Genomic DNA, 23,319 nt, shown 5'->3' on the forward strand with positions numbered 1-23,319 from the left:
TCGGTATATGGAAACAGAAAATTTGGCCAAGCGAGTGGGTTCCGGAAGAAAACGGAAGACAAATGCAATTGACGACCGCTTTACTGTCCTGAATACTTTAGGAAATCGTAGAATTGCAGCGTTTCAGAATCAACATCTGCTGCAAGCCGTGCGTATAACTCAAGTCAGTGAGAGAACAATCCGACGAAGACTAAAAGAAAACAGCTTGTCTGCAAGGAGGCTTGCCACAGGACGCCAGCTACCTCCAAGACATCGTCACACATCGTCGAGCATGTCTTGATGAACCGCGGTTTTGCCTGCGAAGCATTTTTCCGAGACGTTCGTTTTAAAGCAGCGTATCTCCAATACAAACAGAGATAATGTCGTGATTAAAAAAACAAAATGCTCACAAAAGATGAGGCTACAATATGATTTAATTTAGCAGTAGCTACTACAGCTGCTGCACCCTACAGGGTGTTACAAAGTTCGAGAAAAAAACTTCGTCTTATTGTTGTGCCCTGCATATGCTCAAAATAAATTTGGAATAAAAATTTCTGACGTAGCATCGGTTAAGAAGGAATTAATTAACAATTAAAACAAAATCATCAAAATCTAATGAATGGTTCGCGAGAAATCCAACTTTGAAAGTGGGACAAGTTTTTAGTGGCCGTTTTTTTTGCCGGTGAGTGTATATCGGGTGATTCACGGCGATGGCACGTTAGACGTTTATGGAGAAGCGGTGATAGATTTTTTTTTTAAATTTAGATTTTTACATAAAGACATTTCTAAATTATTTTCAGCATTACAATGTTGCAGCATCAATGCTGTAGCATCTTTGTTATTTTAAATGGAACACCCAGTATATTATACTCCCTCACATACCCAGGTATATTTTTACTCATCCTCAGTATATTTTTACTTTATTCGAAGATACACTCTGATTAGAATAACATATCATATTTTAATTTTTGACATATTCGCTCAAAAATAAATTGTATTTTAAATTTCAATCTTGAGTGCCAAGGCTGTGTTAAAGACAGTAACTTTTAATCAAGGAGTCAAATCGTATTTTTAATCGTATTTTTAATCATATTTCGATTTTTTCAAATGAAACGAGGGTGGCTCATTAGCATATTTGGAAAAAGATTTTTTTTAGGAATAATTTGATACCACACACATGGTATTTCAAGTCAAATTGTCGTTATGAACCGCATGTTATAATTTCAAATAAACTATATGCGAAAATGACAAACGTTGACATATTTCTATCGAATAAAGTTACCAAAATACCAAGGGTGTTATTTAAAAATCAAAAGTTGTAGTCATTTCCGGTGAAACCGGAAGTGACCGAAAACAATTGAATATGTCCAATCAATTCTAATTTATGTTATATACTAACATACCAAATCTTGTTGTTTTATCTGAAAAAATAAAAAAAAGTTATTGGGGTGAGCCACTTTTGAGATGCAGCCGGTATAGCATCTTTTATTAGACTATATCTCGAAAATGTCAAATTTGAAAAATTCTATCACTCCCAATATAAAATTCAACCAATCAGACCATAAATGTAAATTAATATCGCACATCCGGACATCCCTATACTCATTAGCGTAACTAGCAATTTATCCTGGGGGTGCCTGGAGGGGGGTCTAGAGGGGGGCCTAGAGGGTGGCCTGGGGGGGGGTCTTGGGCTTTTGTTTTTTTTAAAATGAAAAATAATTTTAAAAACACATTTTTTAATAAAACGTTTACATAAATAATTTCCCTATCAATAAATTTCATAGACTTGGTTGTCAAACCGTGTTCCCGTAGATTACTTAAATACCTACAAATTTTCTAAAAAAATAAAAATTAACACATTTTTTGAACACAACAAAATAATATTAACTAAAAAAACTAGAAAACGTCATTTTTACTGCATCACAAGCAAATAAAAATTAATACGTAGTCAAGAGTCATAATTCAGGATTTCTCTGGGCAGTGCCCAGCAGTATTTGGGGGGGGGGGCGGCACCCCCGGGCACCCCTGTAGTTACGCCAATGCCTATACTTTAACATGGCTTTAAATCAATCTCAAATCTCATTACTCGTATCCGTGTACTTCAAAACGATAGTGCTCTGTATCAACTTTTACAATAACGGAAGTTACCAACTTTAAAAGCTATCACAAAGCCAGTTATTACGAAATTGAGTTAGGTTTTTGTTTTAAAATTTACTCAACTTTGAACAGCTAGAACAAATTCGAGTATAGTAAATTGTAATTATTTTACGTCGAACATATATGACTTTGAAAATTGCAATTGGACACAGACGCGTAGCAACTCGACTTAAGACTTTTGAGGCTTGTAAAACTCTTGCCAAATCATAGGTTATAGTTTGTGTCAAATGTGAAATATTTGCAAATTGCTTTTGAATTTTGGTTCGTTAAGTTGAGGAAAATAATGAAAAAGCTTGACATATGATATGTCATTCTATTGAGAATGTTTTTTTCTATCGAATAAAGTAAAAAATAATAAATAATATAATAAATAAATACAATAATAAACATACATACTAATAAACATAAAAATAACATAATAAATGACTAAAATAATAAATAACACAACAATAATATTTATTTGACACCTTATACGCAGCTATCTCTACTACCATAAATCAACAGAAGAATTAAGTTAGCATGGAGTACTTATGGAAGAAACTCATGGTACAAAGAATACAAGGTATGATATTGCGCAGGTTGGTCGCTACGTCACAGGTGATAACAGGCGCTATTGGTCAGCACGCTCCGCGCGCCAGTTCAAATCGTCAAGATATTGTTATAAACCTGTTTTTTGTTTATATACGGTCATTGAATTATCGCTAAGCAAGTTACTGTGGAGCAGTGCGTAAGTAGTCGGGCTAGGAAGCGAGAGACCCGTGTTCGAATCTCGGCCGGGACATAACTTTTTATTTATTTTTTTTAATACTGTTGTATTCTATAGTTTATTTTTGTAGTATAAAAAAAAGAACTATTTATTCCGTTATATTTTAATCTCCGTTATTAATATAAATTGATTGTTAGTACAATACCTCATTTAATATAAAATAATATTCTACTTTTTGAAATGTATCGGGCCCTAATTGTACCTAAAAGTAATATATTTTTAGTGATATACCATATTGTAAACTATTTAATATTTCAGTCACTTAAAAAGTTAATTTGCATTGAATAATTGCCTACTATAAAGGAAATTTGAGCTATATAATCGTTGATGGGCATATTCTGGGTATGCAAATACTTCCTTTAAATTTTGGGAGTCGTTCAACCGATTTATTCTCAAAACCAGAAACATCTACATATAAAAAGAAGCACATGTCATTAATTATAATAAACTTCACCCTTGGTATTACTTCCACTAATTATAATAAACTTCACCCTTAGAATTACTTCTATCACAATTACAATACGTTCATCTGCATTGGCATTTTCTACTTTTCGATGTGAAACAATAAACTTCCCAACATTTTTTAAATGATGTAACAATTCCTCTTGTGGTTACTTTTCCATAGATATCCTCAACTCTGTCCTCATGTGAATTCAGAGGCAATGAAAATGAAAATTATTTACCATCACATTTACCATAAACATCGCAAACTAAAAACCTAATAAACAATTTTATACCGAATATAGAAATAAATTTAGTATTCTTACCTATCGTCCAAATCCATGTTAATAGATAATTATTATTTTTAAATATATTTTTGGAACTGCTGGTTTTAGTAATTATTAAATTAAACGAACTAAAAAGTCTTAAAAATAAACAGTTCTGAACCATAACCCCAAAAAATGCAGATCTCCTGTCAACTTTCTTTATTTTATATTTATTCATTATTTTCCTGGTGACGTCACAGGTGGTATGCGCGAACTGAACGAAATTGGAGCCGCTATCGATCATACCTTGTATTCTTTGTACCATGGAAGAAACTCAATCATATTCAACTCTAGCATGCCACTCTATCTAAAGGAGAAAACATTCGACCAATGTGTACTCTCAGTCATGACCTATGCATGCGAAACCTGGACACTTAAAACGGACATCATTTGGGAAAACTGTAGGTCGTACAACGTTAAATGTAACAAAATATGCTGGGAATAACCAAGAGAGACCATAAAAGAGTAGAGTGGATACGACAAAAGAGTCAACAGACCCAGGTTATAGATGCCATCCACAGAATCAAATCCCTCAAGTGGCAATGGGCAGGTCACCTGGCACGAAAGAACAGACAACAAATGGACTACAAAAATTACAGCATGGTACCCACGAGGAATTAAGAGACCTAGAGGAAGACCGAACCTGAGATGGAACCATAATATTAGGAAATTAGCAGGGATAACTTGGGCCCGCATAGCCAATAATAGACAACAATGGGCCCAACTACCAAGAGAGTGTGTAAGGGAGGCTACACCATAATTGGAAATGGTTGAATAAGCTGAAAATGATGTTGATGATGATGAAAGTAAGAAATACCAAAAAATATAATATTTAAGAATCAAAAATTTTAGAGAATTGCCGTGAAACAGGAAGTGATCGAAAATAATTGAATACGTCAATCACTCCTGATTCATGTCATATACCGATATACCAAATCTCGTTTCTTTTTCTGAAAAAAATAAAAAAGTTATAGGAGCGAGCCACTTTTCAAAAACACCCGGTATGTATAGCGAGAAAATAAAATTATATTATTGATCTTTTACAGATTATAATAAACAAATTACAGACCTTTTGTTCCTAAGCCTACCAATAAAAGTTTTGATTGTCTGGTTTTTGTGATCGTTAAGATGCGTCCTTTTGGTGAAAATAAATTCGAATTTAAGGACATACCTCGTTCGATGTCCCGAATACTAAAATCTGAAAGTTAAGTTAAAGGATATACACCAATCTGGAATAATACTAAAAGCCAGCCACCGAAGGTATTAAAGCATCGTTAATACACAGAGTATATTAGGGATGGGAAAATAAAAAAAAATATTTTAGATAGAAACATTAGACGTTGTAGACATTAGGGATAGTGGGGTGGTATATGTTGAACCCAGGAAGACGTCTATTCCAATTGAGAAAAAAATTAACTACCCTTTCCAAACCACATAGATGGCGGATTGTTCTAAACCATAGAACTTCATCTGTCATGTTAAGAAAATGAAATTAAATAAAGCGCCTCTCGTGTTTGTTCGCATACTAAAAATTTCAATTAATGACTGTATACATCTTTTAATATTTTTTAAATTTACATTTTTTTTAATTGTAAAGCAATATATTACATTTTAAATGGAATAAATTACATAACAATTAAATATGTCAATTACAGGTTTGTTTTCTAACATTTTTTAAATAAAACGAATTATAAAATTTCAATATACAGGGTGCGTCTCAAAAGTGGCTCACCCCTATAACTTTTGTTATTTTTTCAGATAAAACAACGAGATTTGGTATGTTGGTATATGACATAAATTAGGATTGATAACATATTTAATTGTTTTCGGTCACTTCAGGTTTCAACGGAAATGACTACAACTTTTAATTTTTAAATGGTACCCTCGGTATTATTTTACTTCATTCGATAGAAAATGACACTCTGAATAGAATGAGATATCATATGTCAACTTTTGACATTTTCACATATGGTTTATTTGAAATTGTAACATGCGGTTCATAACGACAATTTGACTCGAAATGCCAAGTGTGTGGTATTAAATTATTCGTAAGAAAATGCTTTTTCCAAATATGCTAACGAGCCACCCTCGTTCCATTTGAAAAAATTGAGATATGAATAAAAGTACGATTTGGGCATCTTTTAGCCGGCCAGGACAAGACACTAAAAACATTAGACGACCAAATCTATTTTTCCAAGGCTCCTTGATTAAAAATTATTGTTTTTAATACAGCCATGGCACTCTAGATTGAAATTTGAAATATAATTTGCTTTTGAGCGAATATGTCAAATGTTGACATATGATATGTCATTCGATTCAGAGCGAGATTCAGAGTGTCATTTTCTGTCGAATATAGTAAAAAATACCGAAGATGCCATTTAAAAATCAAAAGTTGTAGTCATTTCCGGTGAAACCAAAAGTGACCGAAAACAATTAAATATGTCAATCAATCCTAATTTATGTCATATACTAACATACCAAATCTCCTTATTTTATCTGAAAAAATAAAAAAGTTATAAGGGTGAGCCACTTTTGAGACGCACCCGGTATATATGTATATTTCTCGTAGGTATGAATAAAGTAAAATATAAAATGGTCAAACGCTTACTTACATTGCAATATAACTGCCACTTATAGTTTTGTAATCCAAACGCAATATTTCTATTTCACAAATAAAAATATCCGACAACACTAAAATCGCTGAAACTTCCGCGTCTGACAACGAAAACTGAATAATATAACAGCACTTTTTTTTTGAACCTGCATATCAAAATTACGCTGTACCATTATGTTTTTGTTTTTGAAATAATATAATATATAATAGAATTGTCTAATTACTAATAATTATAACTTGTGAATTTGGCTATTTTAACTATCTCTGACAATAACTAGCTTTTTGTTATCAAGAGTATATTTCTATTGTACATTTTAGATGACAATTGACATATATGTCATAACATTTTAATTTTAAATATGTAAGTAATATAATATAAATTAATACAATGCAACTTTATACTAAGAAAACATTTATACAGTCACAAAATATAACAAAATCTAATAATATAGTTTGAAAAGAATGAAAATTGAATTAAAATTAAAAAAGTTAGGCGCGACCCCTTGTGTCAAAATTAGATGATTACATTTTTGCAATTTTTACACCATTTGATGACCGGTGGCGCCTCTAGTGTTTGTTCGCCCTGTTAGTCTTTTCCTCCCGTTTATGGCCATTAAAGAAAAAATTCTAAAGGGAGATGTTTTGTGGGATTGTTCTAGATAAAATGTGACACCAAATTTGACAATGACAAAATCCTATATTTGCTAGTATCTTAGGGCAGGGTGTATTCCGTTGCTTACCTTGGTTGGCTTGGTTATGGCACGTTATAGTTTTATGTTCCGTTTCTATTGGTTTCCTGAAAGTTTCCTTATGACGGACCACGGTTCCTGAAAAATATCTATCATAATTGTCACCAACCTAACCAGCACGAGAAGGTTGATTTTTCTGGTTTTGTTTGTCAATCAATGTCATTTATGTGACAGAAATCAAGCAAATATTGGAAGCAATGGAGGTAGGTAGTAAAGGTAAATTAGTTTCATCAACTAAATAGAATTACTTTCTAGGATTATTTAATTTTATCATGCAGCCATTGTTTCTTAAAGTCAGGAACATTTAAAGAAAACATGAGAAACAAGACAAGTAATCGCGAATATGTTGTGAAGCTATAAAAATATAAATATTGATTAGATTTGTTTATTTATTATTGATCTATTTCAATATTGGACCTATTTTAATATTGGACCTAATATTGGAAATCTTCACTTGAGCTGTCTAACGAGTTTATCAGTTCATTAATAAAGTACTTTTCAATATTAAACTACATTGAAAAGAAGAAGAAAAAGTAGAAAGAAGAAGAAAAAGTAGAGAATAGGTATATTAAAAATGCATAAAAGATAAATTTTATAATAAAGGTACTGAATTTTAGAAAACGTCAATATTTGACATTTCCAGTGTTTTACCAAGCCCATCAAACCGGTCCCTATCAAACCGATGTTTTTCAGGAACCGCTCTTTACCGTAGATGACCGTAGTTTACCGGTCTGGTTCGCCTAGTTTTGCAACGGAATACAGCCTTAATTATAGCTTTATCTGGGCCTATTATAAAATGTTAGTAATGCAAAGACAGATTTTTGCAAATAACATTTAAATGCCTACCCCAAATAAAACGAAATTCTAGACGAGAGTATAACTTTAACGCCGCTTCAAAAAAGTCTAATACGACTTTTGCATAAAGCATTTCCTATGTCCCTTGTTTGAATGCACCACACGGCATATACCTAACGACTCTTGAAATTTTTGACCGATCTGGAATATAAAAGAGTCAGCTTGTAGACGCCGCTCGGTGGCATTATGTAGAAAGTAACTTGCTGGCGCATCTAAATTTAAAATTAGATGTATCGATTAAAGTGTTGAACCAAGAGAGATGGTATCGTAAATGCGGTAAAGAAGGCAATTAATTTTGTTTGAATAATTAATATTGCTATATTCACACGAAACTGGTGTTAAATTTTGTAATTATTTTTGCCGTTTAAACAAAGAAATTGCAAGTAAATATTAAAACTTCTAAGCATTTAATACACTATAATAAAAAATACAGGGTGGCCCATTAGTGCGAAGTCCAATATCGTCGTTGTTAATGAAGATATAAAACAAGTTTATATAAATGTTGCATGGTTTATAGATATTCATATCCTAAAAATATTTTCTTTTATATGGGGTTTTCCAAAAAAAAGTAATGATAAAGTTTTTGAAGTGAGACTTCTTTACGCGCGATGTGAGGAAAATCTGAAGGCCGCGAGTCGGCCTTGATTGACGGCTGCGGGACATGACCTTGTCATAACGCGAAGGTTATGCGAAGTATTCGTTGACAGGAGATATGCCTTATTTTGATTATTTTATAGGGTTATGGCGGAATGGCACAGGTTATAGTTGAGAATTGTTTTTTAGTTCGTTTAATTTAATAATTACTAAAATCAGCAGTTCCAAAAATATATTTAAAAATAAAAACCCAGTTTCCAAGGATTTCAATAAATATTTAAGGCTGTACTTAAAGTGCCGTTAAACGGTAGCTTACTAAAATGCCGTTAATAGGTATGACGTCGTTGATGTGACGCACTTGACGGCTTTATGAAATATAGGACTAACCAACGCTATCCACCCCACCAAATAACCAACTTAACCAACGCAACGAACCTCGACACTGATAAAAAAAATAAAAACAAATATAAATTGGTAAAAACCAACCAACCCCACCAAATAACCAACTAACCAATGAATTAACACCCTCCAAATAACCACGCTAACCAACCCGCCAAATAACTAAACCAATCCATCCAAAAAGAGTGAAACCAATGCAATAAGATCACGCTATAAGCAATAAAATATAAAAAAGTCTTGGTCGGCGTGAGATTTGAACCTCGGACCATTCGCTCACGAAGCGATAGCCTCAACCACGGAGCCACAGGTGCTCTTGCAAAATGCTTATGGCTAGGCATTACTTTCCGCCGACATGAACGACGTCACAATATCTATTAACGGCATTTTAGTAGGCTACCGTTTAACGGCTGTTTAAGTACATCGAATATTTAATATCCAGGATTAAAAAAACGATTCTTGATTTGAGATTTGAGGTTAGATCATTCATTACCAACATGACGTTAGCCACGGGCCACGGGCCATTCTGTCACCGAACTAGTAAGGGGTTTTCTTTTAATATATCGATAACATATTTTTCTAACAGACAAAAATGCAATTACGCGTGGGCTACTCTCTTTTTTCCCTTGTAAGGCAAAATAACTAAGCTGTAACATCTCTGGGACTATGCGTATATTGCTTTCTTTGATGGTGACTCGAATAACGTTAACATTTGCCGATAAAGTTATGTCGCTATCTTAATTTCTATGAAATGTTTAATAAAAATTCAAAAAACATTATAAAATCTATAATGGTATCTACATCACATGAGAACACATACCAAGAATGTATGAAATGATAAATGAAACAATTTTGAGAAACACCCCACTGTGAGCAATAAAAAGGATTGGAAGAGAGAAACGAAGCACTAAAATCGATCAACTTTGTAACCATCAATTCGAAGTTGGTCAAAGAATGCCTAGAAAAGCTAAACAAATTAGGCAAAGAAAATAAAGTCATCCTACTTCGGCTGCTAGCTCACTAAAGGATAGAAGGCAATGTAAAATCAAACGTTCTAGCTAGAAAAGGAGCGAACGCTCCACTAACTGGACGGGTCAACAATGATAATATTGGACTTCTTCGCACTAATAGGCCACCCTGTATGTCAAATATCACACATGTTAAGAGCACAACGGAAGTTCATAATAATCTGTATTTGAAGAGTAATATTTATATCTACAAGGTTCGGCAATAATAGTCCGTCGGGCATCTGTAGCTCCTAGAATAAAAAAACTTGGGAATTTTGTTTAAGTGCAAACTTATAGTATGTACTAGGATGTATTTCAGGAAAATATTTTAACTTCTACAGGGTGGCTCAAAAAAGAGTGAGTGGCTCGGGATGATTTTGTTTAAATGAAACACCGCGTATATTATTGCATTTTTCGCTTCCATTCGGATCACTTTACATAATCCTAAGCTATGAGTAAATATATTTTGATAGTTTCAGTGATATTAATAAATGAGGGACAGGGATATATAGTTTTCTTTTAGAAACATATATAGTTTTTTCTGCCTGAACAAAATTTCCAAGTTTTTAATTCTAGGAGCTACCGATTGCCCGACGCACTGTTGCCTGGCCCTGTAGATATGTAACAGCTTGTTAAATTATTAATTATCTCTTAATTATTGATAATTTAATCCAGTTTACTAGTTGTTAAAACTCGTTGCTTTTGGGAAAATCGTAGTGTAAGTTTATGTTTTATAAAGAGGCAATAAATTTTAATCTAGTTAAAAGTTAAAATAAGAAAGTCCGTGACTACTTCCGATATAAACGCGGAGTAAAACTAATTTGTTTAAAATTAATTAGGAAAGATGATAAATTGTAAATGTGCACTCTAAATTCCGTGTAATTCGTAATAAAACAATATAAAACACGATCGGAAATGGACAATAGAAAGCACTCTTGGGTATTACATAAATACTAATCATGGAATAAAATAACTAACGAAGGAGTACAATAAAATAATCTATTTATTTTAGGTATACGAACATGTATAATCAAAAAGTAGTGGACGAAAAAAACTTTTTCACTAGTGAAATAATAAAGTGTGTTTCCATTTGATAAAAATGATTTATGATAATTTTCTAATCGCTCAATTCTATGACAGCTACGGCCAATATTATATGACCTTCGAACAATTCAATTTTTGAAATAGATAGCCACATGTCTCCTTTTTATGTCAAAGTGGCTGTGGTAATCACTAAATTTGACGTTTAGGCTAGACAAATTTTTTAGTTTTTCGTCCAAAAATGTTAAAAAAAATGTTGTCTTAAAAAACGGTTAATGTTACATATAGAGTATTTGAAATAAAAAATTACATAAAATTTTACAGAAAATTTAAGTATGTAATAAAAAAGGGTTACCAATTTAAAATAAGATAGTTGCTGTCGACTTCCGGTATTTCCGGATGTGCCGCCATATTGAAAATTATTTTAATCGATAGATCTTGTTGTGAAATAAGGATTTGCAAAAAATCTCCGATTTAGATATTGTCTCTGAACAGGTAGTCTGGAAACTCCTAATGCCCGCTCAGCACGGGACACCCTGTATATAAACTATTTTCTGTGTCGGTATTTGAGTAACGCGATTTTGGAACGGTATTTTTTTGTAACGTAGTTCGCAGGCTGCACGTGCAACTATTCTAGAAGCCTCCTTATAAGACACAATAATATCACTGAGGTGGGAGTTCTGGCACAATGTCTTTCCAGATTTATTCACTTTATATAAAACTAGCAGGGTTGGCATGATTTAAATCGTGATTTAAATCAAGTGGTTTTTTTAATTTTAATCATGTGATTTAAATCAAAAAAATTACTTTTATTGAAACTTTATTATAAATCAAAAAACAACTGTCATTTCATTCTCGACTTAAGACTATTTCCGAACAATATTGTATTGCTTTATTAGGAGTAAAAATTATACTTTTTTGACGATGCTAGCTGTATCTTTGAAGGACCATCGTAAAGCTATTCCGACGTTACAGGGAGCCACAAAAAGTACATTTTTACTCTGAATAGTATTTTTTAAATATTACAAAAAAAAATTAATCAGTTTCAAACACTGCAACAGGCCGCATTCCCATATCTATCACATGCTGTCGCGAATCAAGCAGAATCGGGCGATTCCGAACTAAGTTCTTGTCTATCACATGTCTTCTTAACTACTTAACTAGCACACGCTATCGCGAAAATAACTTATTGCTTTACACTTGTTCTTGTGCAATTTTGTAGCTGTGTTTTCTTTTATATTTTGCAAAATAAAAATAACTGGAAATATGTGATTTTTCATTAGAGTATTAAATTTGACAAAAAGGAAATTTGCTGTATTGTCACTGGATTTCTGTACCATCGAATAAAAATAGAACTAAGCTAGTTGTAGCATTAAAAGGAGCATGAAAAATTATACTGGCCAAACTAGTTAACTCAAAATCACAAAAATTCTAGTTACCTAATGGTTGTATTAAGGGGACGATAAGGCAGCTGAGTTACGAGAGGTGCCAGAAACTGCCACTTTTTTGGCAATTATTTCAATAGAAAATGAAGTTACTCGTACAATAGACATTTGTAATATTGTGTCAACTTTCGCCCATGCTAAAGCAAGGAAAAAAGAATTTTAACATGTTCATGTTCCTATTTACATTGTTTATTTTAATTTAGTTAGTTTTGTTGTTGTTTTTTGTTGTGTTTTTATTTATTTTTTTATTTATTTGATATTTTATATGTTTTGGGTTACATATTCTGTGTTGCAGTAATAAATAATACTATATAAAAATTAATTCGATAATGTTATTTCTAACCTAAAATATGGGGTAAAATCTTTGCCCGGTAAAATCTTTGCACACAGGCCCGTGAATCTGTTGTTACGCCACTGCACTGCAAATAATATAAACAGTAATCGAGCAACAATTTGTACACTCGTTGAATTAGGCACTTACAATTAGTTTAATAATATATTTTTGTACTTTTGTGCTTAGGCCTAACAGTGTTTTAATTTTATGCCTAGGCGTTAAAATGACAAAAATTAATACTTTTGAGACGTTTGAAAAAAATCCTTTTGATCTGAAGCGAACGATTTTTTTTTGCGGAATATATTGATAACCGATGTGGAAAAATCACACACCCCGTAGAATTGTTAATGTTATCGGTATCGGGGTATAGATTTAGCCATTTAGGATAAGACTTTAATTGGAAATAAGTCCTAGTAATTTGGAAATCCGATTTAAATATTGTTTTGAATTAAAATCAAAAAAATCTGATTTTTTTTTATAAATCATGATTTTTTCCAACCCTGAAAACTAGTGAGAAAATAAGCGCGTTTTAAACATTTTAACTAAAAGTTAATAAAAAATTAACTAAAAAATTATTTTAAAATAATTAAAAAGTAAATTAAAATTAAATTTGAATTAATTTTTTAGTTAAAAATTTAATAAAAAATAATTAAAATTAAATTTTAATTAAATCTTTTAAAAAATGAAAGGGAATTTGAAATAAATTTGTAAAAAAAACAAATTTTTTTAAGTTAAAATAAATCTATGTTTTTCTCCATTTATCAATTTTTGTCATCTATCACAACACCCCGATTCCGTGGATTTTCTATTAAAATATATTTTTCTCTAAAGGTACAAAGTAATAAGTATTATACATATGGAAAAGTAGAACAAATTACTTCAGTTTTTATTTTTCTAACAAATTTGGTCTGTATAATTAATTTTTGTCCTAGTTTGACATTAAATAAATGGTTCTCAAGACGTAGTTTCCGGAAACACCCGTCTATCTTCTCTAGCTAGAGATTGTTCGCAACAAGTTACTTATAATTAATCGTGCTCTATCGAGCAGGTGTTGTTGTCTTGTCTTGGAAGTTTGTTACATTATTATTATTAGCATACAAAAGTATTAGTTATATCGTTTTAATAAATATACACATGAAATCGTACAACTACAACTTCTAAAATTGGTTATTACCGATAAAGTATTTACACGTTTCATACAAGATCTCATCTAAGAGGCAGTGAAGTTCCTTCAGAAAAGGTTAGGTATATAAAAGGTATGTCTACCCTCAATCTAGAATCGACAATGTCTAATGATTCTTTCAAAGGGACGTTAGTATATAAATTTTTCACATCAATATTAACAAATTTGTTAAGGACCTAATTCTATGATCTACTAATTCTAAATGGCACCTAGGATTTTTCTTTTACTTTATTTGATAGAAAATGACCATCTGAATAGACCGGCATATCATATGGCAATTTTTACATTTTCGCTTAAAAAATCGTATTTTAAATTTCAACCTAGAATGTCAAGACTGTGTTAAAAACACTAATTTTTAATAAAGATGAATTGGGAAAACTGATTTGAACGTCTAATTTTAGTGTCTGTCATGGCCAGTTAAAAATGCCTAAATCGTATTTTTAATCATAGGTATCTCAATTTTTTCAAATGGATCAAGGGTGGCTCATTAGCATATTTAGAAAAAAATATTTTTTACGAAAGGGTGGGGATCTTAAAAAAATAATTCTTTCAAATTTTTTAAGAATTGGATAAAGAATTAGATATTTGAGAACCATAGAAATAGTAGGTATGTGTAGTTACAGCATATATAAAGTTTTAATACCTATATGGGTGTTTCTCCAGAAAGATTATTTTTTCTTTTCTCTGTATTTTAATTATTTACCTTATAAAAGTATACTATTTTTTGCACAGGAGTAACAGTAAATGTATTTTTAAAAAATTCAGAGGATAGGTCGGTATCAAAAAATATTATTAACATTTTTTTTAAGCTCAAGTACGAAAACGTCATGTCCTCTGGCTGTCAAAAAATAAGTAAAAACTAATTAACATTTCTGGTTTTACAAAAAGAATAATGTTTTCTTTTATTATACGCCTTTACATTTTGTCACCATAATCTAACGTCAGTCCTCTGGTTCAAAGTTATTGTTCCTTAAATTTCAACTAGATGTCACTAATATATTTTATTAAACCTTTGAATAAGAAGACTAAGGAAGGAGCATAATGCTCTCCATGTATTCATGCATGGTGGGCGGAAAAAGCACTCTAGGGTGGGGATGCTTGACAGTTCTGTTTGACGATTCATTTGACACATTTGAATTTGATTTGAAATTTTGTGGATTTGTCAGTCTTTACGGAGCTTATTTTATGTTATTTATTATTTATTCGACTACTGATAGTTGTATAAAGGTAGTAAATCTAGATGGAAATTGTGGCAGAACTTAAATTAACAGTGACACTAACGCGATTTATCGAAAAAGACTCTAAAATAGTTGGTTGTGTAGCGTGCGGTAGATCTTGGCAAAAATTGAGTGAAATAATGGAACAACTTTTCGCTAATAAGTGACTATATAATATACATACGTGTAGTAAACCGATCATTTATGAAATTCACTTAAATTAACTAAATTATCTATTTTTCTTGCATTTTAGCTTTTATTTATTACTTGTCAAAGATTAGATGTCAAAGAATTTAGATACGTTAATTTGACTTACTTGCTTCAGTAGCGTATCGGATGTTTGTGTTAATAAATACTTATTATAACTTATCTATTTTTATTAGAATTATATATTTTTATAAAAATTTTAATAACTACCAACATTTATTCACAACGTAAAATAAAAAAAAAATATTGAGTCTACCCCACATCTACCCTACATCATAGTTTTACATTTTTTAAATAAAATTAGAACGACACTGATAAATCGGAATTTAAGTCGGCCATATTTGAGGCCCATCGCGGTGTACCTAAGATTTTTGATATGCTCCTTCCTTAGTCTTCTTATTCAAAGTATTAAACGAAAGGAAATCATTGTTGTGTTTGTTTTATATCTATGGTAACATAAACGAACTATTTGTTAATTAATTTGTGCTATTAAACAATTTGTGTTTAGATACAAGGTGTCACAGTTTAACAATCAGTCTTCTGGTAAGTGTTTTTATATTTTTTGAAAATAATATTAATGCTATTTTTCAGTTTAAAGATTATAATTGCTAGGCTGAAAGTAATTCACGTGCTATTTAAAGAAGAAAAATTTTAAATTAGTCATTCCTCTGGCATCATTCCTCTGGAAATAAAAAATACCAGAGGAATGACGATATCCCAGAGGAATGTTTCTTACCTCAATACTTTAATACCCCATTTTTCTTATCACGAATATAGTAAATATTAATTAATGTAGGGCACATAGATATTTATTATGGAATATGACATTATTTTTAGATTAAACATGGCGAGAACGAGACGGAAACAACCAGATGGTCGCGAAGAGAAATTGAGAAAGAAAAGAGATGCAGAAAAAAGAAGATACGAGCGTATAAAAGAGACTCCTTAGAAGAAAATTATAAACCTTCACAAACTCTACCCAAAAATTTCCAAGTTTACTTGGAATTGTTATGAGGCTGGGCACGGTAAAGGAGCCCCAGATGGCATTGGGGGTGTCACTAAAAGGACTGCTGATAGGCTAGTAGCCGTAGAAAAAGATATTGGTTCCTTTGAAGGCCCTAATAACACATTTTAAAGAAAACATAATAAAAGTGACATATTTTACAATAACGAAACAAGATATTGATGGAATCGAAAACATTATTAAAAACGAAAGCAAAAATATAAAGCCTTTTGTTGGCACAATGAAAGTGCATCAAATTACGATGGATGACTATTCCTTAGGGCAATTAATTTTTTTTTCATTAAGCAGTTTTGAGACAAAAAAACATTAACTTTCTATTGGGTCGAATACGGTATTCCAAGGAAAAAGCATTAAATGAATCTGAGTCTTTTGTGGATCCTGAAGATGAATTACCATTGATTAATTACGTTGGTCAGAATAATGATAATTCATTATATTTTAATGGTACTCCGACAAATTATGTTTCCGACGATAATACAGCCGGCAAAAGTGCTCCCAGCAAAGAAAAATAATTTTGTAAGACATTTTCAGATTCTGAAGGTGAATCGTTAGTTACCTTTATTGCCAAGAAAAATATTAAAAAAATTCGATACGAAGATGTGTATTCCGATGATGAAGTTGGTTCCAGTATTAAACTTTTAGATGCCTTTGAACTTACGCCAAAAAATATCAAATCTGGAACTTAGCTTTTAATTCAATACAAAATGCCGAAAACAAACTATCGATACGTGGGTGTTACACAGAGCGACCTTACTGATGATGACGAAGTGAAAGTGATGTTCTTAAAAGTATGTACTTTACGGAAGACCCAAGCTTTTATACTCAATAAAAAAGATGTATCTTTTGTAAAGTATGAACAGATCATATAGTTTTGTCGGTACCTTTAATATCAATGTATAGAAAACTTATTACATACTTTCAAAAACATCATGTTTTTGAAAAGTCTTAATTTACTTTTAAATGTATTTATTACTGATATTATTCTTAATTTTGCAATAAATACTTTTTGATTATATTTTTTTTTTGTTTACTTCAAGATAATATGGTTCCTCTGTTTTTATAATCATTCCTCTGGATGCAGTTTTTTTGAAAATATTCTGTAAATTTACGAAAATGAATAAATAAATGTGTTCCTCAATGGAGCTTTTATATTTCTTGTCTACTTAAAAAGAATTTCAGGAATAAGTCAGCATTTTGTTACTTTTTATTTTTTTTATAACATACTCCAAATGGTAATAGTTGTGGAGAAACACCCATATAATGTGTTGCAGATGTTAAAACACTTAAAAACTATAGTAATCGCAAAACAATTTCCGATGCACGTGATCAACTTTGAGTGACAAGCGATGGCGACAGCGCTGCCAGATTGTGATGGATTTATGTGGTGGATATAATCTTAATTTAAAATTGACACACAATATATTTATTATATCATTTTTTAAAGAGTTTTTCGTTTTATTTTTAATTTAATAACTAGTATTTTAGTGATTAATTGAATTATTTGTTTTATAGCTTATTTTACTTATTACATATTGGCAAAAACTAGTCCTTTATGAAGATTATTATTAGCGTTATTATGGGTTATTTATTTATTGATGTACATCTTACAGCGCCATAGGTGGTAATAACAAGTAAGAGGGTGCTATTAATGCACAAACTAATAATCACAGAATTTAATAAAAACTAACTTTGAAAGTAGTATAATGTGCTTACCAATCAAACTTACTTTTCTGACTGCAGTTTGCTGCAGTCAAGGGTAATAAAGGACCTTTATAGTCACGTTCTCGTTCAAAATAGTTTTAAAAAAACAGGGAAGCTACAAGATCTTTGCTTCGACTGTTTAAATGCTTCGGCATATTTTCAACATACAATTACAAGAAATGCAATACAAAAACTCGAAAATTTAGTTCTTAAAGGAACTGTTTGTGCTTAAAAGTGAAATTTTTAAGAAAAGACTATGAAAATAGGCAAAATAATGACTGACACTACGATAATTGTCAAATAATAAAGGACAACATTGCTGAACACGGTGCAATGTGACCAAAATAGCGATAATAAAATTCGGTTTAAACTAATTTTTGCAGCTTTAATCTAAATAAAATATCTGTTACAATCATTTGCTCTATAAAGTAAAATGAACAGCTGCTCGGTATCTTAATTTAAACATTTTTGCCAAAATTTCATTTAGTCAGGTTTATAGAATTTAGTGTCAATGTCGATATGATTGATGACGTGAATCGGAAAATGTTTTGCGATTACCTGATTATTATTAACTTTTTTGAACTATTAAGCTATAGATATACATACACATACAATTACATACCTAGTACAACATTTAAATATTAAAATCGCAATCGCAGCTTACAGTCGCTGCGATTTAAAAATCGCAATCGCAGTTTTGCTTATCTCTAATTTAAATAAATTATTTGATAACGTACTATGTTGTATCATGATTCTTTTAAACGATAAACGATTTTATTATTAATATAGAATTGTGACGTTTTTTATAGTATTTTTCCTATCCGACTTACCAATTAATGTTACTGACACGCCTCCGCCATTTTTCTTCTTGGGCAGTGGCGGAGGTGTGCCGTCAAGGTCGCTGCAAGTGCCCGAATCTAACGTGTCGCTCGGGCTCATTTGTCCGCTGGTCAGGAACTGGTTGAAGAAGTAATGGGACGGGCTCGACCTGCCCACGGCATCCACCATGGTACTGTTTTGGTACGGGTCGGAGTTGTTCACTGAAACAAAACGGCTGCATAAAGTAGGTATAGATATATTACTATAAGTGGAGTAGGTAAATTACTACACTCAGATGCAAAAAAACGCAACGGAAAAATTTTGTGTCAAAATTAAAGTGTTATATTTTTGTTAATTTTAGCCCTATTTTCATGAATTTTTTAGCAACCTGTATATAATTATATCAGCTTTAATTTGTAAACTCAGTTTTTTTATAAACTCTAGTATTTTGCATATTATACAGGGTTAATCGAGGGGTTGTTTTTTTACCCTAACTTTAAAACACCTTGTGTAATAATTTCGTGTGGAAATTTCCTTGAAATATAATTTTACGGTCAGAACCATGTCTCCTAAGCATTTTGTTTTTTGGATCATGTCAAAATATGCTTTGGTTAATTTTTAAGAGCGAAATGAACTTGACACCAACAATTTGTAATTTTTTCAATTATCATTTCTTTTTGAAGTTATTTTTCAATATGACAAGTCGGCTTTGGTGATTATTGTGAACTATATGCTACTATGAACTGCCCATCATGTTCGATGTTTGGGATATGACTGGCAGAAGGGTTAGAGGTCGCGAAGCGGTACCAGCTTCATTAAATGAACTTCGCGTGGTTCTTAAAGAAGAATGGGAAAGCATAACGCAATATCACAGAACAGATACAATGTATCTGTTGTTGACGTTGACAGATAAACAATGATTTAAACGTCCTTTGTTTATTGATTGGTTGACAACTGATGTTTAAAGCATTGTTTATTTGTGAACCTGAACCATAACCATTAGGTTATTCGCTTAAAATCGGCTATAGTGTAAATAGGTCGTGGAAAAGGTTTTGGGCAGGCACGAAATTATGATGTCATGTTATCATAATATGATGGCTACCGTTTTCAATCCGAATCTACCGTTTTCTATACGTTGAATCTACCGCCTTGGCCATTTTAGATCTGGCAGCACTGTCAGACGTATAAAGGCAGTTACCCAAGTAGCATTTTCACGACTTGTGACTACATGTTAAACACAACGTTGGATTAGTTACAAAAATTAGTTAGGTCCGTACCTTGGGTATTAAAATAAATGTAAACGTTGTTGTAACGTTGCGCCGACGTTGAACTTATAGTACTACAAGTACTACAAAATGTTGTCTTGTAACCTTTTTTGCTTAAGTGATCTTTAGGTGATTCGGACAACGTAGTTACAATGTTGGGCAATAAAGAGTTTTCCGACGTCACTTTCAGAACCTATTCTAACGTTATGCAAACGTCGTCTGTTTTACTAATTCCAACGTTGTTTAGATTTCCTTATTCTTACGTTGGTAGGACGTCGAGCCACTACCTTTTTGGCAACTGTATTGAACCATATAACCTTAAATCTTAAATTTTCACTTCATTGTTCTGTTCAGTCAGACAGTTCAGTGCTGTTTTTGTTTTTATAAAAAAAACTTAATTAAAATGGGACGTAAGAAAGGCACATATAAAACTAAATTTAAATATACATCGATATATTACCGATATTTTATCCACTCCATCGTTTATTTAGAATATAGAGGACGGCACAAGCTAGACTCTAGGATGACTATATTAGGCAATCTTACGACTAGTATACTACCTGTTAAGCCTGAACTCCGACTTTATTAGTCCAGTATGCGACTACTCGAACTACTCCATCTTAATCTCCAAAACAACAAAGTGAAAGCCGCCATGTTGTTAAATAAGAAAATGTTTCGTTCCTAAAATAGCAATTCCTGCTTTTTGAATACATTAACTTGAAATATTTGACCCTAAACAACACGCGGAAACAATTTTTTTTGACTGCGAATAAATTATTCTCATTTTACTAAAAAAAAATTCAAGAATTTTTTTAAAACTTCTTTAATTTTAAGGTCCATTAGTATTTTTCAAGGTAGAAACAATACATTTATCAATAAAGTTGTTTGCGTCTAACTTTTTTGCCTTCGGTAACGAGTTACAGAGTTGGTTAAAGTGTTTCAATAATTATGATCTTCAAACATCCTCCACACTTAAATACTTTTGTTTTGTTTTTCTTTACTGCCATCTGGCATATGTGTCTAACTAAATCATAAAAATAATATTTTTACTATAATAATCCCAATTTAGGATAAAACGAGACTTAGACGCCATATTATTATAGTTTTGTATTTCTGTCAATTAGGATTTTAAACAACGTTGCAGTTTGTACTACATTAGGCTACTAGTCCACGTAGGTATCCAACGTCGTTTCGACCCAAAAATTATTCTCCAAACTAGTGCAGACTAGGGTTGGCACGAGGTTGTGCCGACGTTGCGCCCCTACGTTTGGTCGCGTGACACAACGTTGTCCCGACGTCCAAATGCTGCTTGGGTATAGCAGTCAGGGGAAGCAATGCAAAGTATTAGGGTACTTTTTACATTTTTTTTCTGTTTGTATATTTAAGTACTACAGATGCTTTCTCTAATATCGTTAGTTCTGTTATCGTTATTAATGTTTATTAAAACCAGGATTGTGTCGTTAGCCTTTAACGTTTTTTTTTTTATTTAGTATAAAGTATCCAATGCTGCGTAATATGACATTACGACAATAGTAACCAAAACCATCCCATCATATTAAAAAATTACATGAAAAAGTAATGATAATTGAAAAAATTGCAAATTGATCGTGATCAATTTATTTCGCTCTTAAAAATTAACCAAAGGATGTATTGACATGAATCAAAAAACAAAATGCTCAGGAGTCATGGTTCTGACAGTAAAATTATATTTTTGGACAATTTACGTACGAAATTATTGCACAGGGTGTTTTAAAGTGAGGGTAAAAAAACTACCCCTCGATTAACCCTGTATAATATCACGGCCTGTGTCACGGCCTTGAATTTTTACTCCCAAAGCGCGTAAAGAAGTTTCACTTCAAAAAATTATATGTTGAATATTTTTTAATCAAATTTATTTTAAAATATTTTTATTGAAAAAAAAATCGAATGCTCCAAAATGAAGAAAATAAATGTTAAATTAAATTAAATCAATGTTAATCAAGCTTGTTGATATGCTTCTTACTTAATATTCTTATTTAAAAGGCAGTCTATAATAATTAAAATCTTTTTGAGATATTTCAATTTCAATATCAATTTGAAATCTTTGAATTTCCCTTAATAGAGCTGATGTGAATAGATATTTTGGTATGCGTGGGCGAAGCTATTTGACATTGGAAATTGAATGGAAGTCTCATAACGGCAATGAATCATTTAAATAGTGGTATGCCTAGATTAATTGAAATATCTTAAGCTAATTTGGACATTTTCAAAATAATATTCGAATATCAGCGATTTGGATCTCTATGGATATAACCATAGGTACAGTTCATAACAAATAAACGTTTAGATACGTGATAATTTCGACATTTTTTACGTAAAAAGACACGTAAATGTATAGTTTTTTCACTCAGTAGTTTTATACAGGTACGGACGAAAAGTTATTACTCTTTAAAAGAGTTAAAACACATGTAGGTGGCGCCCCCTACAAATAGGAGTCATATTGATGTCAAAATCCAAATTTCTCACATCAAAAATTTCCCAGACTTCAGAAATTATTTGCAAAAAATCGAAATAAAAATAAAACTTCTACACTCTGTATCTCCGAAACTAAGCATTTTAGGACATACAATTATACGAATTTTTTTATTTATTTTTATCTGCCGCAGAGTATGCGGCCGAAGTTTTCGGAATACAGTTCGGACCACCCTGTATACAGCCTGTGTCCCAGAAATGTGTGCAAATATTTTAAGGAGTGGGAGATCTGGCCAAAAGAAACATATTTTCTCTTTTTCATTTTTAAAATAAATTGAAAATAACCGAGTTATTTAACTTTGAAAATTTAAAAAAATAATAGCAACATTTTGAGAACCGCCGGCAGATATCGCCAACTACGCCCAATTAACCGGATCAAGCCCGGATCTCAGGTAATTCGACGCCCTGTGTTGCCACATGGACAAGAAAGTATATGCTTAAAAAAAGTCTTAAAATCACACCACCTGAGGAGTTTGGCAGAGATTGCAGAGATGCATTACATTTAAGATTGTGATATTATTAGAAAAAATGAATAAAAAAACTTACCCAACATTAAAAAAATATTTATGACCGATCGATATAACTGTTACCCAGTTCTCTTTTTTGATACACACTTAACTAATACACTAACTTCACTGTGCTGCTTTACTTGTACATGCTGTCTATGCTGTATAACTGCTAAAATAAC

The 23,319-nt window shown here is 31.7% G+C and overlaps 1 protein-coding gene across 1 annotated transcript in view; it reads right to left on the reverse strand.

Moving 5' to 3' along the window:
• Positions 1-23,319, reverse strand: part of LOC115874657 (glutaredoxin domain-containing cysteine-rich protein CG31559-like) — a 147,024-nt gene that overhangs the window by 44,179 nt on the left and 79,526 nt on the right. The window contains exon 3 of the mRNA XM_030889874.1: positions 18,867-19,076. Within this exon, the coding sequence (XP_030745734.1) occupies positions 18,867-19,076 (210 nt within the window). The remainder of the gene's footprint in view (positions 1-18,866; positions 19,077-23,319) is intronic.

Source organism: Sitophilus oryzae, unplaced genomic scaffold, assembly GCF_002938485.1.
Source record: "Sitophilus oryzae breed Bouriz unplaced genomic scaffold, Soryzae_2.0 scaffold_1297_pilon_pilon, whole genome shotgun sequence".
NCBI classification, from domain to species: Eukaryota; Metazoa; Arthropoda; class Insecta; order Coleoptera; family Curculionidae; genus Sitophilus; species Sitophilus oryzae.